Here is a 21020-nt window from a genome sequence, read left to right as displayed (position 1 = left end):
AGATATAATATCAATTAAAAGACTATTACGAAGAGACAGTCAAACATCTAAGTGGACGGAGAGTGAGACTATACGTCTTGGTTTTAAAGGTTCCTCCTTACCGCCATATATTTATATACATGGTATGAAAGTGAAGGTGGAACGCTACGTATTCCAAGTTACTCAATGTAGCAAGTGTTGGAGATATGGACATACTCAAAAATTCTGCTCTTCCAAGAAAATTATCTGTCCTAAATGTGCCGGTAATCATAGTAATTGTGAGACTACATACTATAAATGTATTAACTGTTCGGGGCGACATACGGCATTTTTACGTACTTGCCCTGTATATCGTAAAGAAAAACGTATAAGAGAGCTGATGGCTGAGTTCAATTGTACTTATAAACGTGCTACTACTATATATGTGCCACCATCTGCACCACCTTCTAAAGTTACTTTAGATGAGGACAATTTCCCAGTGTTTACGACTCAAAGGGATCCGATCGAACAGCGAGACATAGACCAACCGAACGAAAGCTCTAAAACATATGCAGAGGTTACGAAGAGCGCGTCGGAACATCGTGGGTACTCGAAACACACTCGTAAGTGTGATAATACGAAAAAAAACACCGAATCACCTCAAAAGAAGAGATCTCGTCCACGCAACACCATGGACTGGGATATGTCTTCTGATTCAGAGACAAATACCCAGGAGATGCCCAATTTTAAAAGTGCTCAAAAAGAAGATAGTTACTCTAGCAACAGAAGAAACGACGAATCGCTATCTTTTAAGTTGCTACTAGAAAAATTAAGACGCATCATATTTAGCCGTAGATCGCCATTGAACGACAAAATTATGCAAGCTTGTGAACTAATGTGGAATTGGGCGATTACGTGGTGCATAAATAAGATTTCGGAATTCCCAGTACTCAAGAACATCATGGTTTATGGCTAGTTTTATTGATCCAAAAGTACGCAAACTCAACATAATGCAGTGGAATTGTCGTAGTTTGAAACCAAAAATAATTGAATTTGAACAACTATTATTGCAAGAAAAGATCCACATTGCTGTCCTTAGTGAAACATGGCTGATGACAAATATTGAGATTAGGATGGCGGGCTACAATATTTATAGAAGAGACAGGAGTGACGGTTATGGAGGAGTCGCAATATTTGCACATAACTCGATTAGTTCGCAGCAGGTACATCAGTCTAGCTTACATAATACGGGAATCGAGTTTCTTCATGTTAAGATTAATAATTGTGAAAAAATTGAAAATATTTGTGCCATATATTGCGCACCATCAATACGAACATCAATAGCGGATTGGGATGAACTATTCTCATTATATAATCACAAAACTTTAATATTGGGTGATTTCAACGGACACCATTCGAACTGGTCCAACACGACAGATAGTAGGGGTGTTCAAATCTTTGATTCCCTTGTTGAAAGTTCTTTTATAACACTTAACAATAGCAGTAAGCCAACTAGAATGAGACTTGTAAATGGAAACCTACAACAATCCTCCCCTGATCTGTCTTTGATATCATCAGATATTGCTTTAAGCTTCGATTGGAAAATCACTAATGAATCACTGGGAAGTGATCATGTGGCTATTAAGTTATCTTTAGATTATTGTCCACTAACATATAATTTTATTAAAAAAAGAAATTTTAAACGAGCAAACTGGGAATTATATAGTTCCGAACTAGAGTCTTTAATAGGTAATTTCGTCTTTTCTTCTGATTTACAAGGTGCTTATAATTTTTTTTTGGATTGTATAAATAAGGCAGCAGACAAACATATACCATTTATTAAAATTAATTTAAATCCAAACAATAACTTCATATCCAAACAATATTGGAATATAATGGTTTCAAAATCTGTCGCTGAGCGTAGACTAGCTCTTGTTGAATTTAGAGAGAATCCTACACCAAATAATTTAGATTTATTACAAAGCAAAATTTCAGCAGCTCAAAAAATAATACGTAACTCTAAGTCCAAATCATGGCAAAATTTTTGTAGTTCCATCAGTGAAGTTTCGTCTATAAATGAGATGTGGTTCCGCATGAAATGGTTAAAAGGGCGATACTCAAAGAAACATGTTGTTGACAAAGACAGTGCCCATAATCTTCTTAAAAGCCTTACACCCGATTATGTTGTTAATGATCATCCAAAGTTTCACTCTAGCAACTTACAATTAGAAATCCCAATCTCTAGTCAGGAATTGGAGGTTGCCATTAAGTCTAAAGATACTGCTCCGGGATCTGACATGATTTCATACTCGATGATTAAAAACTTGCCACAATGTGGTAAAGAATGGTTGCTATGCTTTTATAATATGTGTCTGAAATCTGGATTTGTCCCCCAACAATGGCAACAAATTAGCGTCCAGCCAATTCCCAAACCTAGTCAAAATCAACAATCAGAAGCATTGAGACCTATTTCTTTGATATCTTGTGTGTGCAAAGTATTTCATTCCATTTTAAATAAAAGGTTCGAATGGTATTTTGAAAAAAATAACATTTTTTCTTCATATACAACAGGATTTAGAAAATCACACTCATGCTTAGATAATTTAAGCCAACTTGTTATAGATATTGAAACTAAGTTAAGCATACGTACTCCTACGGTTTGTTGTTTTATTGATATAGTAAGTGCGTACAATAATGTTGATGTTGTCAGTCTACTGCGTTTACTTGACGATTATAAGATTGGATCAAAATTATGTAATTATTTATGGAATTTTTTGAACTATCGAGTTTTGAATATAGCGGGCGTTAACAAATTTCATATAAGACGATATTGTAGTCAAGGTTTAGCTCAAGGTGACCCACTGTCTCCTTTATTATTTAATGTAGTCACAGCTCATATTTTAAAAGCGATTCAGAATGTCTCTATTTCTCAATATGCTGATGATTTTGTCTTATATGTGGCAGATAAAGATTTAGCTACGGCAAAGACTAAGTTACAAATCGCGATAAATTCTTTTGAGACACTTCTTCTAAACTTAGGGTTGAACGTTTCGCCCCATAAGACTAAAATATGTATTTTTAATAGAAGTCATATTGGAAAATCGATTTATCTTAGCATAAGAAATCATCCTGTGGAAGTGGTCGATAATGTCAAATATCTAGGACTGTGGCTGGATCGAAAATTGAAATGGGGTAAACACATAAACGAAATTAAACAAAAAGTTTCAAAATTTTTAAATTTATTCAAAGTGTTGGTAGGGCCTGGTTGGGGTATTCATCCTAAATATTTGCGACGGCTATATATTTCATTGATAAGAAGTAGACTTGACTTTGCTAGCTTTTTATTTGATAATAGCAGCCAATCACAATTGCATAAATTTGATGTAATTCAAAACCAGGCTATGAGAGTTATTGGAGGTTTTGTGAGAACGACCCCTATTCACGTCATGGAAAGTGAACTATGCTTACCTCCGTTGAATATACGTAGACAATATCTAGGTGGTAAATTTTGGTTTAAAGCAAAATCTGTTAAATATAACAACGTGATTTCATTACTTGATAGATGTGTCACTAATCACGAAGCTAGATATTATAGTAAAAGGAAAATACCTTTATTGATTTCATTACATTTTGAATTTAAAGACACTCCCATTCATTCGAGTTCACAATTAGAAATGTTTTCCTTAAATACATGGATGGCTCAATTGAATGTCTCTCAGAACATTATGTCAGTATTGCCAGATATTTATAAAGCTAAACGTTCATATAATACTATTGATCTAAAGTTGAAATGCGTTAAACATCTAAATTCCAAATACTCAGATTTTTATAAAATATTTACCGATGCTTCCCTGGGCAGCCATGGTATCGGTGTTGCCTTTTATGACCCGCAAAATGATTCTAATTTACGGATAAAGATAGACTCAAAGATATCTATAATGCACGCAGAACTTCTTGGTATATCTGAAGCTATAGCATACATCCAATCAGTAAATTATGATAAGTTTATAATACTTTCGGATTCAAGAAGTGCATTGCAGCATTTGGTTCGATGTACCTCGTCTTTACGAGGAACACCGATAGCCTATATTATATTAGATCTCCTGCAAAAATTCAAAGAAAACCGTAAAACTGTAATATTACAATGGATTCCGTCACACGTTGGTATTTCTGGTAATGAACGTGTAGACGTCTATGCGAAACAAGCTTGTAGCGATGGAATCGAAACACTCATTTTACCTTTATACACGGACTGTATACATTTAATTAAAAAACGATGCAAAGACATGTGGGATGAATACTTCGACGAAAGGTCAAAACAAAAAGGTATCTGGTATAAAACTATTCAGCCACAGCCCTGCGATGTTTCTTGGATAGACGTTATTAGTAGATTATCCCGACAAGATATCATTACAGCATATCGACTCCGCTCTGGACACATACCGTTGAATAATTTTGCATTTTTACTTAAAAAAGTACCTTCCCCCAATTGCCCTGATTGCCCGGGTTTGAAAGAAGATTTGTATCACATATTAACGGAGTGTGTTCGAAGTGAGGTGCCAGAGAGGACTTTGGGATTCGAAAACATTATTTTAACGAATCCAACATCCGCAGCAGCAAAAAAGATGTATAAGATGGTGCGCAATAACTTGGATCGTAGAATTAATTAGTTTTAAGTTAGTCATAGCTTAGTTTTGTAATGTATAAGGTAGCCCTACGAGAACTACATAGTCATCTTATTGACTCAGTTCTTAAAATGAGATCAAAAAAAAAAAAAAAAAAAAAAAAAAACGTAAATCCTTGAGCAGAATGCGATGTTATTTAAAAGTGTTGATGACCGCAAACAAATAGGTCGAGAATATTTATATCGTATGTAGGTAACACGGCTTTGTGCGTCATCCTATTAAGATTTCCTTATAAGTAAGATTAAATTTAAAAATGACAGAGATATCTCGTCCTACGAAATATTTTAATTTTCTTTGTAATATTGTAGCTTCATCGTTATTTATATCTGATTGCGTGTTACAAATGCATATCTAAAATTACACTTTTGTCACCACAAATGAATCGTGGCTATGTGTGTGTGATTGTGGAATACACGAATGAAATTAGTAGATGACTCTTTAAAACATTTTCAGTTGAATGACAGAGCTTACATGAGTTTTTTAATAAACATTTTGATGACTGATTGCCTCTGTGATCATCACAACTGGCTTATTCTCTAATGGTTGATTGTCAGTCGTAGGCTATCTAGGTTTCGATATAGGTGCTACGTGCGCTTGTGAGATTATCTTGAATATTCTAAGATAATCTGTGCGGCTTTTGCTTTTTGTTAAAAATAATACTTTTACTGGTGGTAGGGCTTTGTGCAAGCCCGTCTGGGTAGGTACCACCCACTCATCAGTTATTCTACCGCCAAATAACAGTACTCAGTATTGTTGTGTTCCGGTTTGAAGGGTGAGTGAGCCATTGTAACTACAGGCACAAGGGACATGACATCTTAGTTCCCAAGGTTGGTGGCACATTGACGATGTAAGGATAGTTAATATTTCTTACAGCGTCATTGTCTATGGGTGATGTGTGACCACTTACCATCAGGTGGCCCATATGCTCGTTCGCCAACCTATAAAAAAAAATAAAAAAAAAATTAAATCGTCGACTGTAAAAATATTTTTTTTCAATCAGAGCGGCAACGAGACGCGCTGCCGCCGCAGCTGCTCCCCCACCACTTATGGAAGGAGAGGCGTTGGCTTCAAGGTTGCTTGAGCTGCAACCACAAGGAGCCAAGTTCTTAGCGTGAGTACATTTAACCTTAAAACTTTTGGAATCCATAAAGTTGAAGAAGAAAATTGAAGATAGGGATGGGGATTCATTTTATTAATTTTATCTTTTGCTTCTAACCACGTATTTGTCTATGCTTGCAACTGCTATAAAAAATCTTTCCCAATTTATATTTTAGGCCAGTAATCATCGAGGTTCCCATCTTCACGGCGTCATGCCCAGAGCGTGAGATCGTCATACTGAGATCAGATACAGGCGAGACCTGGCAAGACCACTACCTACACAACAATGACAACCCTATGATACAGGTCAGTAAGGTTTATAATCAATCGGCATTAGAATTATTAAATAAGAAATACATGTGTTTGCTTTGTTAGCAAACATTCAGACGACATGTACAGTCAGAGTAAGAAAACCTTCGTCAGTTTTTAAATTTATTCCTTTATCTTAAACTCTTAGTATTTGAATCTGAACATGAAGTAATTGCGAGGCAATATGTCATTCTCGATCGGTAAGGCAGATTATCGGTCATATTGAGCACGCGAAAATAGATCTTAATGTGACGAACCTTTTCTTTCTTACATTGCATAAATTAGCACTACTGCGTAATTTATTTGTTTTCAATAAATAATAAAAATAATAATGGATTACTTAGATATTTATAAATGCTATAGAACTTATCAAATAGAGATTCGCTGAATAATAAATTACTGAATTAAAACTTCTCAGCAATCTTCAGTCGTGTATCTATCTACATATGTGTATTGCACGGCACAGGACACGCTGGCCCGCGAGAGGGAGGAGCACGGCAACAGCGGCGAGAGCCTCGGCGAGAACGGCGAGCGCGTGACGCGCATCATCACGTGCGACTTCCCGCACTACCTGGCCGTGGTGTCGCGCGTGCGCCAGGAGGTGCACATCATCGGGCCCGAGGGCGGGACCATCTCGTCGGCGCACATCCCTCAGGTGCAGGCGCTGTTCCCGGCGCAGGCGCTCACCAAGCGCATCCGCGTGGGCGTGCAGGCGCACGGCGCGGACGCGGCGCTGCGCACGCGCATGCTGCCGCGCCTCGCCGCCGTGTCGCCCGTCATCACGGTGGAGCCGCGCCGCCGCAAGTTCCACCGCAGCATCACGCTGACGGCGCCGCTGCCGCAGCACAGGGACCCCAAGCTCGGCCACGACAAGCAGGGCACGGCCAACCTGCGCCTCCTGTGCTCGATCATGGGCGGCCAGGCGCGCGCCGTGTGGGAGGACGTCACGGGCTCCACTCCGCTCACCATCACAGACGATTGCGCTTCCTTCACCACCACCGTTTCTGCCAGGTGACGTACTCTTTTATAATGCTAAACCATTTATTAAAATTTTAGTTCATGTAATAACTTGAGATCATGACATCAATCACGTTGTCGTTTATAATAGAATGCTAATGGCAATACTTATTTTCATTAGAAAAGGTATTACTAGTTAATTACAAGGTTTTTCCCAGGCGGCTTCTCAATGATAAAACAAAATAATCCAAACGAACTATCTTATTTCAGGTTTTGGCTGATGAACTGCCAAAATGTTAGTGATGCGACTAAACTGGCGACGGAATTGTACAGGTGAGTCTTTTTAAATTGTATTATTAAATATTTTCTTACTTTTTAATTTATTATATAAGAAAATGCATGTAATAATTATTAATAAATTTAATATTTTTATTATCCAATATGACTATAGTTTCAAGCTATTATACATTGATAATGTTCAAAGTTTATATTCGTTACGTTCTAATAACAGGCTTTGTGTCAAAAAAGTTGCCTTGAATTATTTATTTTTATAATAATTAACAGGACTACTTTCTAATAAAATAATTGTGTGAAATGTGAACTATATTAACTGACGCGTGAACTTTACAGTTGTATACGTTATCGTAATACTATAACATTCCTTAGCCGTGATATAACATTACACGAAGCTAATACAATCAGTGACGCTTATACGATCCTATATATGTTAGTACACATGCGTAATACTGATTTATTGATATATAAATCATAATATACACGTATACAATAAATTTGATTTTTTATTGATATAAACAAAGACTTATGACTTAACTGGTCAATTTAAGCACCTGTGAAAATAAGTTATAACATTATTTAAATCAATATTGATATGTTACGCAATTAAATAATTACAAGTGAGCTTTTCACTCTTAAAAGGGCTACTGCACGCTAAATTAATTAGTTTCAAATAGAATAAACTTAAGGAATGTAATCTATTTTTTTTTTTTGACATCTTTACATTTAATTGTCTCACGTACACTAAGCCATCTTGTGATGACGTGGGTAACTCATACAAATGCACCCCGATAGTAATTTAACGTGGAGTAGCGCCTTCGTAAGTAAATATAAAAGTGTGCCACTTGTTCTCTGGAGATATATCCTCGAATAATCTTCGAAACTTTCTTCTTAAAGCAAAAAAAATATTCGTTAATTATCGTAAGAAAGGATTACTTATGCTTCGTAAAACAGTGGTAGACACTGAAATGAAAATAAGTCATTTATCTACCCTATGGTAGAAACCTTCGATATATATGTATATATTTCCTTTCCAAACTTAAATAAAATGTTATTAATTAATAATTGTAATTGTTACAGAGAAATGTTACTGGTACCGTTTGAGGTGCGTATCGTAGTGCTCGGCAAGCGCCTGGACGCGCTCGAGGGGCGTCTACTCGTGCTCTACATCACCGACAGATACGCGTACGACACGCTGCTTCATCAGGTGCGAACCACACCATACAATGGAAACAGACCATATTCATTGACGAAATCGTTTGTAGAAACCCTAAATGACATTAGGAGGCCACTGAAAATCAGTGGTTTTTTTTTTGTTATAGGTTGGCGGACGAGCATATGGGCCACCTGATGGAAAGTGGTCACCATCACCCATAGACAATGACACTGTAAGATATATTACCTTACATCGTCAATGGGCCACCAACCTTGGGAACTAAGATGTTATGTCCCTTGTGCTGTAGTTACACTGGCTCACTCACCCTTCAAACCGGAACACAACAATACTGAGTACTGTTATTTGGCGGTAGAATAACTGATGAGTGGGTGGTACCTACCCAGACGGGCTCGCACAAAGCCCACCAAGAAAAAAGCTAACATGTTTCTACGTATACTGAGTGGTCTCCTTTTGGTTGAATTGCACTGCTGCACACTTATACATACCTACTACCATTTCTTTTCTAAGTTTCTCTTTTGTATTTTTTATTTTTGTTTTTATGTTTTTAATTTTGGTATTACATAGAATAAGTGTCGTTTTGTTCTGTTTTAATTACTATACATTTTGTGTCTGTAGTAGTGTAATTTATTCAGCCAATAAATATTATTATTATTTATTATTAAAATGTTGATTCATGTATCACATGATCCAAGAATCAATCTTGGATGATAAATAGCTTCGATTGGAATCGACAGCGTGATGCTAACGGTACATACCACCTTAGTTTCCATGTTTGGGTTATTATTATAGACATTGGCGGCACATATGGGCAGTGGGGTACCATTTACAGTCCCCGGTGGCACCACCGCCGCCTCCAGGCACATTTGCTCGTCAATCTATTTTATTTCAAATGGAAACCAAGTTCATCTACTCACTCAAGCAAATTAATTGTAATCAAAATCAAAATCAAAGTATACTTTATTCAAGTGGGCTTTTACAAGCACTTTTGAATCGTCATTTAACAATTAAGTGAAGCTACCACCGGTTCGGAAATTAGATTCTACCGAGAAGAACCGGCAAGAAACTCAGTAGTTACTCTTTTTCAACATTTAAATAAAATACAGTCATGTTAGTTAATTTTTAAGTTAATACAATTATTAAATTAATATATCCTGCCTGGAAGTCAACAGGTATTAATTCCAAGCTTTTTTATCATCACTTTGTTTTACAATAGGAGCACTATACTGAGGTGGCTCACTCAACGGCAGTGCGGTTCCTGGACGGCAAGCCCATATACCTGGAGTTCTCCGGCAACCTCGTTCCCGTCACGAAGTCTGGCACTCAGCCCACATTCACATTCGAGGTACGGTATCCAACACAGTATTGAGAAATTTTAAATAATGGCCCAGTGGTTAGAACGCGTGCATCTTAACCGATGATTGCGGTTTCAAACCCAGGCAAGCACCGCTGATTCATGTGCTTAATTTGTCTTTATAATTCATTTCGTGCTCAGCGGTGAAGGAAAACATCGTGAGGAAACCTGCATGTGACAAATTTCATATAAATTCTGCCACATGTGTATTCCAGCAACCCGCATTGGAACAGCGTGGTGGAATATGTTCCAAACCTTCTCCTTAAAGGCAGAGGAGGCCTTTAGCCCAGCAGTGGGAATTTACAGGCTGCTGTTGTAAACTTGAACGGCCCTAAGTTCGTAAGGCCGTAGTTAACCCGCTAACCAACGCCTATAAGGGAGGCTGTTTTTATTTAGTATAAATTTATTAACAACTTAACTTCAAACTTTATGAAAATAATTAAGAAAATTGATACTCTTACAGGCTTTCAAAGATAACCGGGTCGAGTTCACCGTCCGCGTGAAACACAATGAGGAAAATCCGTCGGGCAGGATCTATTTCATGAACGAACCCAAGGTAAACGAGTTTTACAAATTATTAAGGAATAATATCTCTTTTAAGAGTCGATATAGCCCAGAGGTCAGAACGAATGCATCTTAATCGATGATTGTGGGTTCAAGCCCAGGCAAGCACTGCTGAATATTCATGTGCTTAATTTGTATTTATTATTCATCTCGTGCTCGGCGGTGAAGTAAAACATCGTGGAGGAACCTGCATCTGTAAAATTTCATATCGACATTCTTCTACGTTTCTATTCCATCAAACTGCATAGGAACAGCGTGATGGAATATGTTCCAAAAGCTCCTTAAAGGAAGAAGGGGCGTTAGCCCAGCAGTGGGAAATTTACAGGCTGTTAATGTTGGTGATCTCTTTTGGGCAATTGGGAAATATAAACGAAAATACAGAGCCTACAAAAGTAATTATTTCAGCATAAAAAAGATCACTTGTTAAACAATCGATATACAGGCGTTCATCTAATTAACCGAGCTTTCTCGATCGATGTGTCCTAACCGACTGTGTTACTGTTCGCGTCAGGCGGCCAAGGGCGAGCAGGCGGCGAGCCCGGCGTGCGTGCTCGACGTGGCGCTGCCCGAGCGCATCGCGCCGCGCGCCGCCAAGAGCCACCTCGACTGCCTCAACCTCGACCAGTCCGGTGAGACGCGCACGCACACACACACACACACACGCGCACACACACGCGCACACACACACACACACGCGCACACACACACACACGCGCACACACACACACACACGCGCACACACACATACACACGCGCGCGCACACACGCACACGTGCGCACGCACACACACGCGCGCACAGACACACACACACACGCACACGTGCGCACGCACACACACGCGCGCACACACACACACACACGCACACGTGCGCACTCACACACACACGCGCGCACACGCGCACACACACGCACACATGTGCACGGACGCACGCACACTCTTACGCACGCACACGTCATATTGAGTGATTGAAAATATTAAGAATGCAAATAAATAATTTCTTAAATAATAAATCTTTAAATATAAAGTCTTCTTATAAACTAATCCATTTCAGGATTCGACGCGCTCAAGGATGAGCTGAGCTTCCACTGGGGTGACCATAACCACAGCATCGGTCCGCCGCCCATTCCGCAAGAGCCCGGCCTGCAACTGAACGGACACGTTAGTATACAAACTGTTCAACGACTATATTTCACCATTATATGATGCTCTATTTGTTAAGTACGAATGAAATGATTGTATTTTTATGTAGTACGTATAACATTCAGGTTACATTTATAAGTTTTCTTGTATTTTGATTTGATATTAAGAACTCATTACGGATGCATTAAATGCTCATTAATTATCATTGCTATATTTCCATCACATCTCATGTAAGCTATCCGTTTGCCAGGATAAGACTATTGCTAATGGTGACGTCAAATATCCAACGAAAGAGACTGAAGAAGATAAGGACGGAAAACCCACCGGTGAGTATATACTCAAACATTTAGTTAAAACTCAAATACAACGTATGTATTACAGTTACCAGAGAAAAAGAAACCTTATTTTGTAAGAATTGCGGTTCTATTTTAATAAAAATCGATAAAATATCTAAGGTAACTAAATTAAAGGCGAAGATGGTCTTAAGATACAAGTTATTAGTTTTCAATTTATTTTAGAAGGGGTTATTGAACGAATACCCCATAAATATTAAGACTGTATCATAAATATTGTGCATATAAGGTAACTACCATGATTACACAATTGACTAACTTCTACCCACAGCTTAATGCACATTCTTAAGTGACTGACGACCGCATTACCTCTTAGTTTGAATTACTGAACTCAAACATCCATTACAAATCTCATGCTCAATTCACATCTTCATGTAGACACGTAGATGACGCTTTGCTGTATACAAAAGTATATGAGGATATGGTTAGAAGTATAATAATTATACGATAAGTTAAAGTCCAATACAAACTATACACAGTTTTTCCTGTAATACAGTTTCTACAACGACTTTAGTGTAAGTACATAGATTCGTAGAGTAATTAATAACTTATTTCAGTAAACGGTGGCACTCTCCACGTTGATTCGAATAAAACAAAAGCCACCTTTGATTCCGATGAAGATAAAACACCAATGAATACGCTCGAAAAGGGTAAAAAGAAACCCGAGGGAGGTTCCTTCTTAGGCGGTCTAGCTGACAAAGTTAAAAACGTATTCGGTCATAGCGAGGACAAAGACGACAGTAAGGAATCTTCCCCGAAACCACAACCCAAGCCGCGAGAATCTAAAGAGAAAACTCCACCTAAACCAGCGCCAAGACTCATTACGGAGGACCTATTGGAGAAAGTTGAAGACATGTTTAAAGATGTGCGTCAAAAACCACACATCAAAGACGACGATGACATAAATAGTCAAGTATATGCAACTAAACTTATCGTTGATGAAGAAGACTGTCCTGACGTGCGCAGTAAAACAGAAGAAGTCTATCATCAGTATGAACACATGCAACCAGTAGACACCCCATTACATTGTAAAGTTAGCGATCCATTCCAATTTTACACAGGCTGTTGTGAAGGCAAATACAAGAAAGGCGAAAAACATCGCCACGACGAAACTTCTAATTTGGCCGATAGAATCGAACAAGTTAAATTTGCCGCACATGAGAAACTTCAAGAAGTCAATGATAGCGCCGAAAATGATCTCAAAGAAGCCGCAGATAAGATAAAAAAAGAAAAGAATAATATTTTACAGCAAGCTGGTGAAATACAAGAAGATGTTATTGTTAAATCTGAAAATATTAAAAATGATTTAATTAACAGGAAAGAGGACCTTCAGGCAAATATTCAAGATAATTTACAAAAAGCTAATAATACCGTCAATGACAAGCTTAACGATTTGACAGAAACGGCTGAGACGCTACAAAATGATGCGAATAAATTACACTCTGAAGTTAATTCTGACGTAGAAAACATAAAGTCTTCTGCAAATAATACAGTTACTAATTTGGTTAAAATTGCTGATGATACCGAAGAAAATATAAAAAACAAAGTTCATGAACTGGACTTTGCTGCAATGGAAAGGGCTGAAGAAATGAAACTAAGGGGACATGAAAAATTATCAATGCTAGGAAAAACATTTGAAGATAGAGGAGATGAAATTAAAAATGGCTTAGATAAAACTTCTGATAACATTAACCACAAAGCCAACAACATCAAAAAGGGAGTTGAAGATGCAATGGAAGAAATATTTGAAGCTTCCGAAGAAAAAGTAAACCAACTAAATGATTCAATTGATGTTGTTAAAAATAAAGGTCAAAAAGTAGCAGCGGATGTTAAATCAAAGACTAAGGATAAGAAAGATAATGCTAAATCAGAAGCTAAGAAGAAAGCTAAAGAAGGAAAGAATTTCTTCACTGGGCTTGTTCAAAATATATTCGGAGAAAAAGAGAAATTGGAAGAAGAAATTAAAGATAAAATTGCTGAAGGTAAAGATTCCGCAAATAAATTAACGAAAGAAGCAGCTGCAGCCAAGAATAATTTAGAAAATAACATTGCTAAGGAAGAAGAAAAATTAAAAATAAATGCAGAAAATGCTTTACAAAGTACACAAGACAAAACTAACGAATTATTACAAAATGCTAAAGATACGAAAAATGAAATTGTCAGCAACATGCAAGATAAAACCGAACAATTTGTAGATAATGTACATAACAAAACAGAAGATGCTATCAAGAGTACTGAAAACAGAACCAATGAATTGGTAGAAAGTTTGCATGACAAAAAAGACAATTGGGTGCATAACGCAGAGGAAATCCGTGACGATTTTATACAAAATGCTCATGATCAGAAAGAAAAAATTGTCAAAAATATTGAAAATAAAAAAGATGACACAATACAATTTGCGCAAGACGCAAAAGATAAGGTAAGCCACACTTTGAGCGAAACGAAAGAGGAAATATTACAAAATGGTCAGGAAAAGAAAGATGAAATAATAGGAAGCTTACAGAAAACAAGCAATGAAATTGTGGAAAATTTACAAGATGGGAAAAATACCATAGAGAATGCTGTAATCAACAAAAAAGATGAAATTAAGAAGTCCCTTAACGACAAGGCCGAACTTGTTAAAAATGAGCTGGATCAATCTAAAATAGCTATAGACACTGCTATAAATGAAAAGAAAAATGAAGCACTCGATGCCAAAAATAGTCTTCAAGATTCCGCAGAAGATAGATTAAATAGGATAAGGCAAGAGGCAGAACAAACGACAGAAGAAATTAAAAGATCTGCTGAGGAAATGTTAAATGCCGCGTCTGAACATAAATCGAATGCAGAAAGTAATATCACGAATAAATTCAATGAAATTAAAGAACATGGGAAAGATGAGTTAGGAAGACTTGACCAAGTTGCTAAAACAAAAGGAAAACAAATACAGAAGTCAGCAAAAGTAACATTTGGTCATGTTCAGGATTCTGCCTCCAGTGCTTTCGACCAGCTCGAATGTGCCGCGAAGGATAAAATGAACGATACTCATGAAACGTATGAAGATCTACAGAGTTCGGCCCGGGACACCTTTGCAGATTTACGGGACGATGTCCACGGTCTAGAGAGCTCAGCACAGGACACACTACACAGTTTTCAGAGTTCCGCAGGCAACACTTTCGACAGTCTTGACGATTCTGTTAAGGAATATGTCGGAGGCGCACAGACAACTATTTCGAATGCAGAAAACAGTTCAAAGGAACTTTTTGGAAATGTCAAAGATAGTTTTGAAGGTTTCCAAGTAGCAGCTGGTGACAAACTTGAAGATATTAAGGGATCTACGAAGGATAGGTTAGAGGACGCAGACGAAAGGTTGGAAAAGGCGAAGGAGGGAATTAAAGATGGTGTAAAAGAGACGGAAGAATTGGTGGCTGAAACAGTATCAAATGAAGCTGATAAATTTACTAGCAGTCTCAATGACTTGGGCAACTCTGTCTTCGGAATATCCGGCAAAGGTTAGTTACTTTCAGTTTTGTTAAAAAAAGCTACTCTCATTGAATACAGTGATAATATTTCTCCATTTCTATTCGCTAATACAGCCAGTTATATTTCATTGCTGCACTCATACTAAATACGGAACATAACAATAAACATACATCGTTAATTCCAGGATTCATGAAGGATTCGAGTTCGAAACTGCTTGAATCTGAAAAATCCCAATCGTCGCCCCACAAGAAGAGTTCAGGGTAAGTAACATCATTCCCTCCTTAATTGAAAATTTTCCACCCCCTATCGGTCAAAATGTATATAACACGTCACGCCATTGAGCACTTAACTAATTCACTGATAATTTTCACATCGACCACGTTTTCAGACGGCCCACTTTCATGGGATTTAGCATGTAAGTGGCCTTGGTGTAACAGAAGTGATTGGGAAGTAATGTAGCGCGAGGGACAATGGAAGTGGGCTGAACGTAAACTTGGTAGATGAACTATACACCCAATGTACCTCCCTTTAATAAACTGTGAAACATTTTAGATGATTCCTTAAGTGAAACAAAACATTTGTGCAATTAAACTTACGCGTTACGGGTTATCCTAATCGTTACTTAGAGAGCTACTGTACCGATTTATTCTATCATATGCACTTTGTAAAATAAAATTACAAAGTATAAAGTATTATTCAAAAAGTCTACAAACTTTGTAACTCGTACACTAAGCACAGCACGACATAACGTTTCAGTAAAGTGTTTCACAGACTCACAATACTTGTATAACACAATGCCTGCATCTAACTCCACTGGCACCGCATTACAGAATACCGAAGCTTAAACGGAAGAATAAGAAATAAACGCGAACGAGCTACGAACGGCGAACGAATGTACGGTATAGACTAGCTTAGATGTACTATTTATTGTTAATATATTTTCCGACAGAACTATTGTTTCACGGGTGCTGAAATTTAAACTCTATGCCTTTAAAAATAAGGATTGCTTTTAAGTATCTCTGGATATAATGATGGTGCTCTGTGAAACAATTGTCTTGTAATGTAGAAAGCAATGTGTAAGTTTACTCTCTGATTTGTAAGTGTCGATGATTTAGACGTAACTCCTATTCTGTCGAATATGGGTATTGTTGAAAATTGACATGCCAGTGCTTGGTACAAAAGAATTTTAATAATAAAATATAAATGTATGTTGTAATATTTTACGGGACGTTTTGAAACAAATATTAATTAATCTTAATTGATTTACAACATCGACGCTAATAATTCCAATCATTATAAAATAAATCAAGATATATTTTTTTTCTTTATTTTCAAGTACAAATGAGTACAGTCATTTAACTGCAATTTTTATTATTTTATTGCGATTTCAAAGAAATCAAGTCTTTTTAGTGTTAGGGAGTTTTAAATCGTGTTTAAATTCATATTAATTTAATGTTTTTAATAATTTATACAGATTTATTTAGACGTTAGAATCGTGTCTATATTCTTGCCTATAATTCTTGATATAATCCCTTTATTGGTTTTATTATAATTATATTTCAAATTTATACTTTGATATAGATCATTTTAGTGTATTGAAAAGTAAACTCGTTGCAATGTTAGATAAAACTTACGTCAAAATTTGTGCGCTTTGTGCGACTTTAGTGCGACGCTTCTAGCGAGGCATAACAAGGTCACTGATAAAGAAATAAAAAATATAAAGTTTAAAGAGAAGCGCACATGTGTTGACGTATGTAAATTGATGTAACGTCAGTAAAACAATTCGCATTTTTGTATTTAATTTTAAGTATTTATATAATAGACGCAATTATCAATGTTTTGTGTTGCATAATTTATTGTATTTTAAACGTGTTTTCTTTATAAAGTTTACACTGCTTTTGTACAGTATTTAATCGATGTTCGTTGTAACGTAACGATAGTATACAGCATCCGATTATTTTTTCCTTTTATAAATCCATGGTTTTATTATAGATCTGCTAGGTATTTATATTTATATACGATTTAATATATTCGATAAATATAATAATTTTTAATATAATTCAAGTCAAGATTATGCAAGTTGCTTGTTACTTGTCAACTTTGTCGTCGAAATGTTTTATATGTAAGAACTATGCACAAGTGAAAAATCTGTCTTAGTGATTGATGTTTAACGAAATAATGCATCGTCGAGAGTTGAGCTTGCTTTGCTTGTGATGTCTCTCTGTTAGTTGTTAATATAAGATGATATTATACGAAAATGTTCTCGATCAAACGGCTTTTTATTTCTCTTGTCTATACTTTAGTTTAGCTTAGCCTGCGCTTTAAAGTTGAATCAGCCATGAATCACATAAATCGCAGTTGATTCATTTTCAGCTTTTTTGTATACACAAATATTTTTAAATTTAAATATATTTGACTGTTCGCTTTAATGCTTTAATTGTTTAAGATAGCACAGATTATTTCGCACATTTTAATATAATATAAAGCAAAAATGATTGTGTAGGCACTTTGTTCTGGTATTGTTTTTGGAATATATTACGATATTATTTTGGTAAAATGTGTAAACAATGTATAACTGTATAGTCTACAATGGTAAAGGTACACTTTGCACGCAGTTGCGTCACTGCATCTTGAGCACGACAGCTTTTGGTAAGTTATTTTGCGCCATTCATTTTTTTGTTATCCAATTGTAACGTCTTTCATGCCCGGTTTCTATATTTAACGAAACGGGTTTTGCGAATGATGACTAGTCAAAAAAGCGTGTTTTTTATAACATGTCTCAAAGACAATTATATCGAAAGCCAAACGAATTTCTTAAATATTTAAACCGAGCATCAATGGTCGATTTTACATTACACGACAATATCAATACAAAAACATAAAAAGCATTTTTCAAATATCGTCATTCTTCTTTTTCATGTCGATAGCATTTCGAATTCATGATTACTTCCCACAGTTGTATTATCGTTCGTTTGAATACAACGTTTAAACTACATGAAAGTATCTTTTTTAATGTTTACCAGACAATAAAGATAAAGTGATATTTTTAATCCTGTTAAATTCGTTTTTAGAAGATTTGTGTGAAACAGATAAATAATAGCGAGTGCTTCAATTGAGATCGAAAACAGAATGAGCATTCAGCTGAAAAAAAGGGACTAAAACCTGATTTTCACAAATATATGAATATCTATAAAATGAAAAGTGTTTATATTAATACAGATGATTGTACATATATTTGGATTTGCTGTATAAAAATATAATATACTGGGATACCGCACAATGTTGCACTTTGCACAAATATAAAACTTTTATGCTGATTATTATGTATAATATTTTGAACTTTAACTAACAAAGCTATAAGTTGAGCTAATGCTATTTATTATAGATAATCATATGTAATATTCAATTTATTTTACAGTTTTTTCTCCAAACTACGCCGCAGCCCTTGAAGATTGAAGAATACACAACAGGTTTAAACGAAACCGTTATTTTGACGTATGTGACGCAACTTTCATAACATAACGTTATTAGTAATTTTAGAGTCAACGTTATTTAAATATTACACGTATGTATTGTTGGTTGATGAATTGAAAGTAAATGAGTAGGTAACTGTCGAGTAAGTTACAAACTGAATAAATTAAATTAGAGCGAGTGATTTATAAATATAGTACCTGAGTATTGGGTTCCGAAAAGTTGGTTTCGAATGTTGTGACGAGTTAATTTGTGTCTTCTGATTACATAATTTTTTACAAATTTCCTTTTAAATTTTGACTATTTATAGGATAAGTTATATATTTAGAAATACGGTTTATATATATGCATCAAACCGTTTCCAATATGTAAGTTATAACAATAATAATAATTTTGCCCACCTAGTGGTGTCTGAAGCCATTTTTACTATTTTTGTATAGTTTATATTTAATATTTATAATCTGTTCATTAAAACGGTGCTTAAAATGTGGCATTGAGGAATGGGATCTAAAATCTAAATATAATTTGTGTCAAAATAATTAATGATCTTATTGTAACACTTGATAAAAATCTTGATATCCAAATATGCAGAGAACGTACCTAAATGAATTGTAGCGCTATTACGGTTATAGCATAGCGACTGGTGCTAAGAAATATTTGTTGTGGATTGATATAAAATAAAATGAAATATATAAATCAGTATTATGGATGTATGCAATACCATAATTCACTATAATACTGATTTGTCGACTGCAACATTTATCAATCCACTTTAAATATTTGTTAGCAACAGTTTCTATACTGTCACCTTAAAAGCACCACAGATACTACAATGTCTGCTATAATACGTTCTAAAATGTTTTTAATGTTATTAACATTAATATATTGTCACGATTTATATATTTTTGCACTAAAGTATTTAATTTATGTAATTGTATATCTCTGTCATTTTGTATGCTATGCAAAATGTATAAGAGTAACAGTAAAGATAAATTAATAAACTCGTTTCTATCAGTAATCTTATGGTGCAAGCAATAAAGGTGTTTTTCGCGTGTCAGACAGATACACAACAAAACATCAGCTGTAAGCATTTGGATGCACAGATACTGGTGCAAATAACACAACAAAATCTTTAAATAAATTCTTTAAAAGGTTCATCAATATTTTTTAATGTATGTGACATTATTAATAAATAATAAGTGCTGTCCTTTTAAAATTATTGCTGTTTTCTAAAATGTAATTTTCTTTAAAAGATTTTTGCTAAGATTTGAGAAATCTTTTATGTAATAAAGTATAAATGTTACTGATGTTTAGCACTTATTAAAAACAGATATTAACATAATACAAGAGATTGCATAAATAACAAAATTGAATAGCTTTTTAAAAAATATGTGGAAAGGATATCAGTTAAACTCAATAACCTATCCCAGACATTCATAAAATGAGATGTATTTTAAAAATATTGTTGCAAAAATGTACTACAGATTATAAAGTACAATAAACTTCAAATACATATTAAAATTGTCTTGAATTATTCGCTAAAACATTATGTCTCTTAATAATTCACTACCTTTACGTGTAGTATAGAGGGCTTTTAGCGGATTTGTAAATTACTAAGTCCTATATTTAATTTACACTAATATTTTAAATATATATTGTGTTTAAATTAACATTATAAATCCCAAACAAAGCCCACTAAAATTCTGAATGTACTGTGATGCCAAAATGAAATGAAGATTATGTAAAAAGTTAAACTTTTGTTAATTTATTAATAGAGTCTATTATCACCATATTTATTGCTTTTAGTAATAAATTTATTGCAATATACACCTTGTTTTCCTTTAAACATTCTGCCTATTACATTACATATACATTCTGCCATTTTTTACTGAAGTAAGTTTTTGTAGATTATTATTATCACTAATATTCAACTTCGGCCTTGAAAATGTTATGATATCCTTGGTTGAGCTATTAACCTGTGGCGACGCTGTGAACACCGGCACACTTCTTGACAGAAGTTTAGAAGTAAATTAAAATGGAAATAAATAGGAAACTTTACCTGCGATGTATTAAATCGTATAAAGTTGCAAATATATCTGAATTGCTTTCTCATATCGATGAGAATTGAAACCAGTTATTCAGATCTAAAATAATAGTATATATTAATTTTGTATGAAAATTATTTGAACCTTTTTGAAAT

General features: G+C 35.3%; 1 protein-coding gene across 4 annotated transcripts in view; it reads left to right on the top strand.

The window, feature by feature from the left end:
• The window catches only part of LOC124540582 (ankyrin-3-like), a 146525-nt gene extending 125878 nt beyond the window's left edge, over positions 1-20647 (top strand). For 2 of the 4 annotated variants that reach the window (XR_006967148.1, XR_006967149.1), the window contains exons 21-34: positions 5644-5754; positions 5918-6047; positions 6517-7061; positions 7278-7340; positions 8382-8508; positions 9692-9820; positions 10293-10385; positions 10905-11022; positions 11446-11552; positions 11785-11860; positions 12445-15378; positions 15534-15609; positions 16180-17998; positions 18768-20647. Coding sequence is in view for 2 of the 4 variants with exons in the window: in XM_047118268.1 (XP_046974224.1) it covers positions 5644-5754; positions 5918-6047; positions 6517-7061; positions 7278-7340; positions 8382-8508; positions 9692-9820; positions 10293-10385; positions 10905-11022; positions 11446-11552; positions 11785-11860; positions 12445-15378; positions 15534-15609; positions 18768-18798 (4540 nt within the window). In the remaining 2 variants the exon portion in view is untranslated. The remainder of the gene's footprint in view (positions 1-5643; positions 5755-5917; positions 6048-6516; positions 7062-7277; positions 7341-8381; positions 8509-9691; positions 9821-10292; positions 10386-10904; positions 11023-11445; positions 11553-11784; positions 11861-12444; positions 15379-15533; positions 15610-16179; positions 17999-18767) is intronic. The other 2 variants (XM_047118268.1, XM_047118269.1) reach the window with 2 other exon arrangements.
• The last annotated feature ends 373 nt before the right edge of the window (positions 20648-21020 follow it).

This window comes from Vanessa cardui, chromosome 25, assembly GCF_905220365.1.
Source record: "Vanessa cardui chromosome 25, ilVanCard2.1, whole genome shotgun sequence".
Classification (NCBI taxonomy): domain Eukaryota; kingdom Metazoa; phylum Arthropoda; class Insecta; order Lepidoptera; family Nymphalidae; genus Vanessa; species Vanessa cardui.
This window is presented reverse-complemented; position numbering and strand designations above follow the sequence as displayed.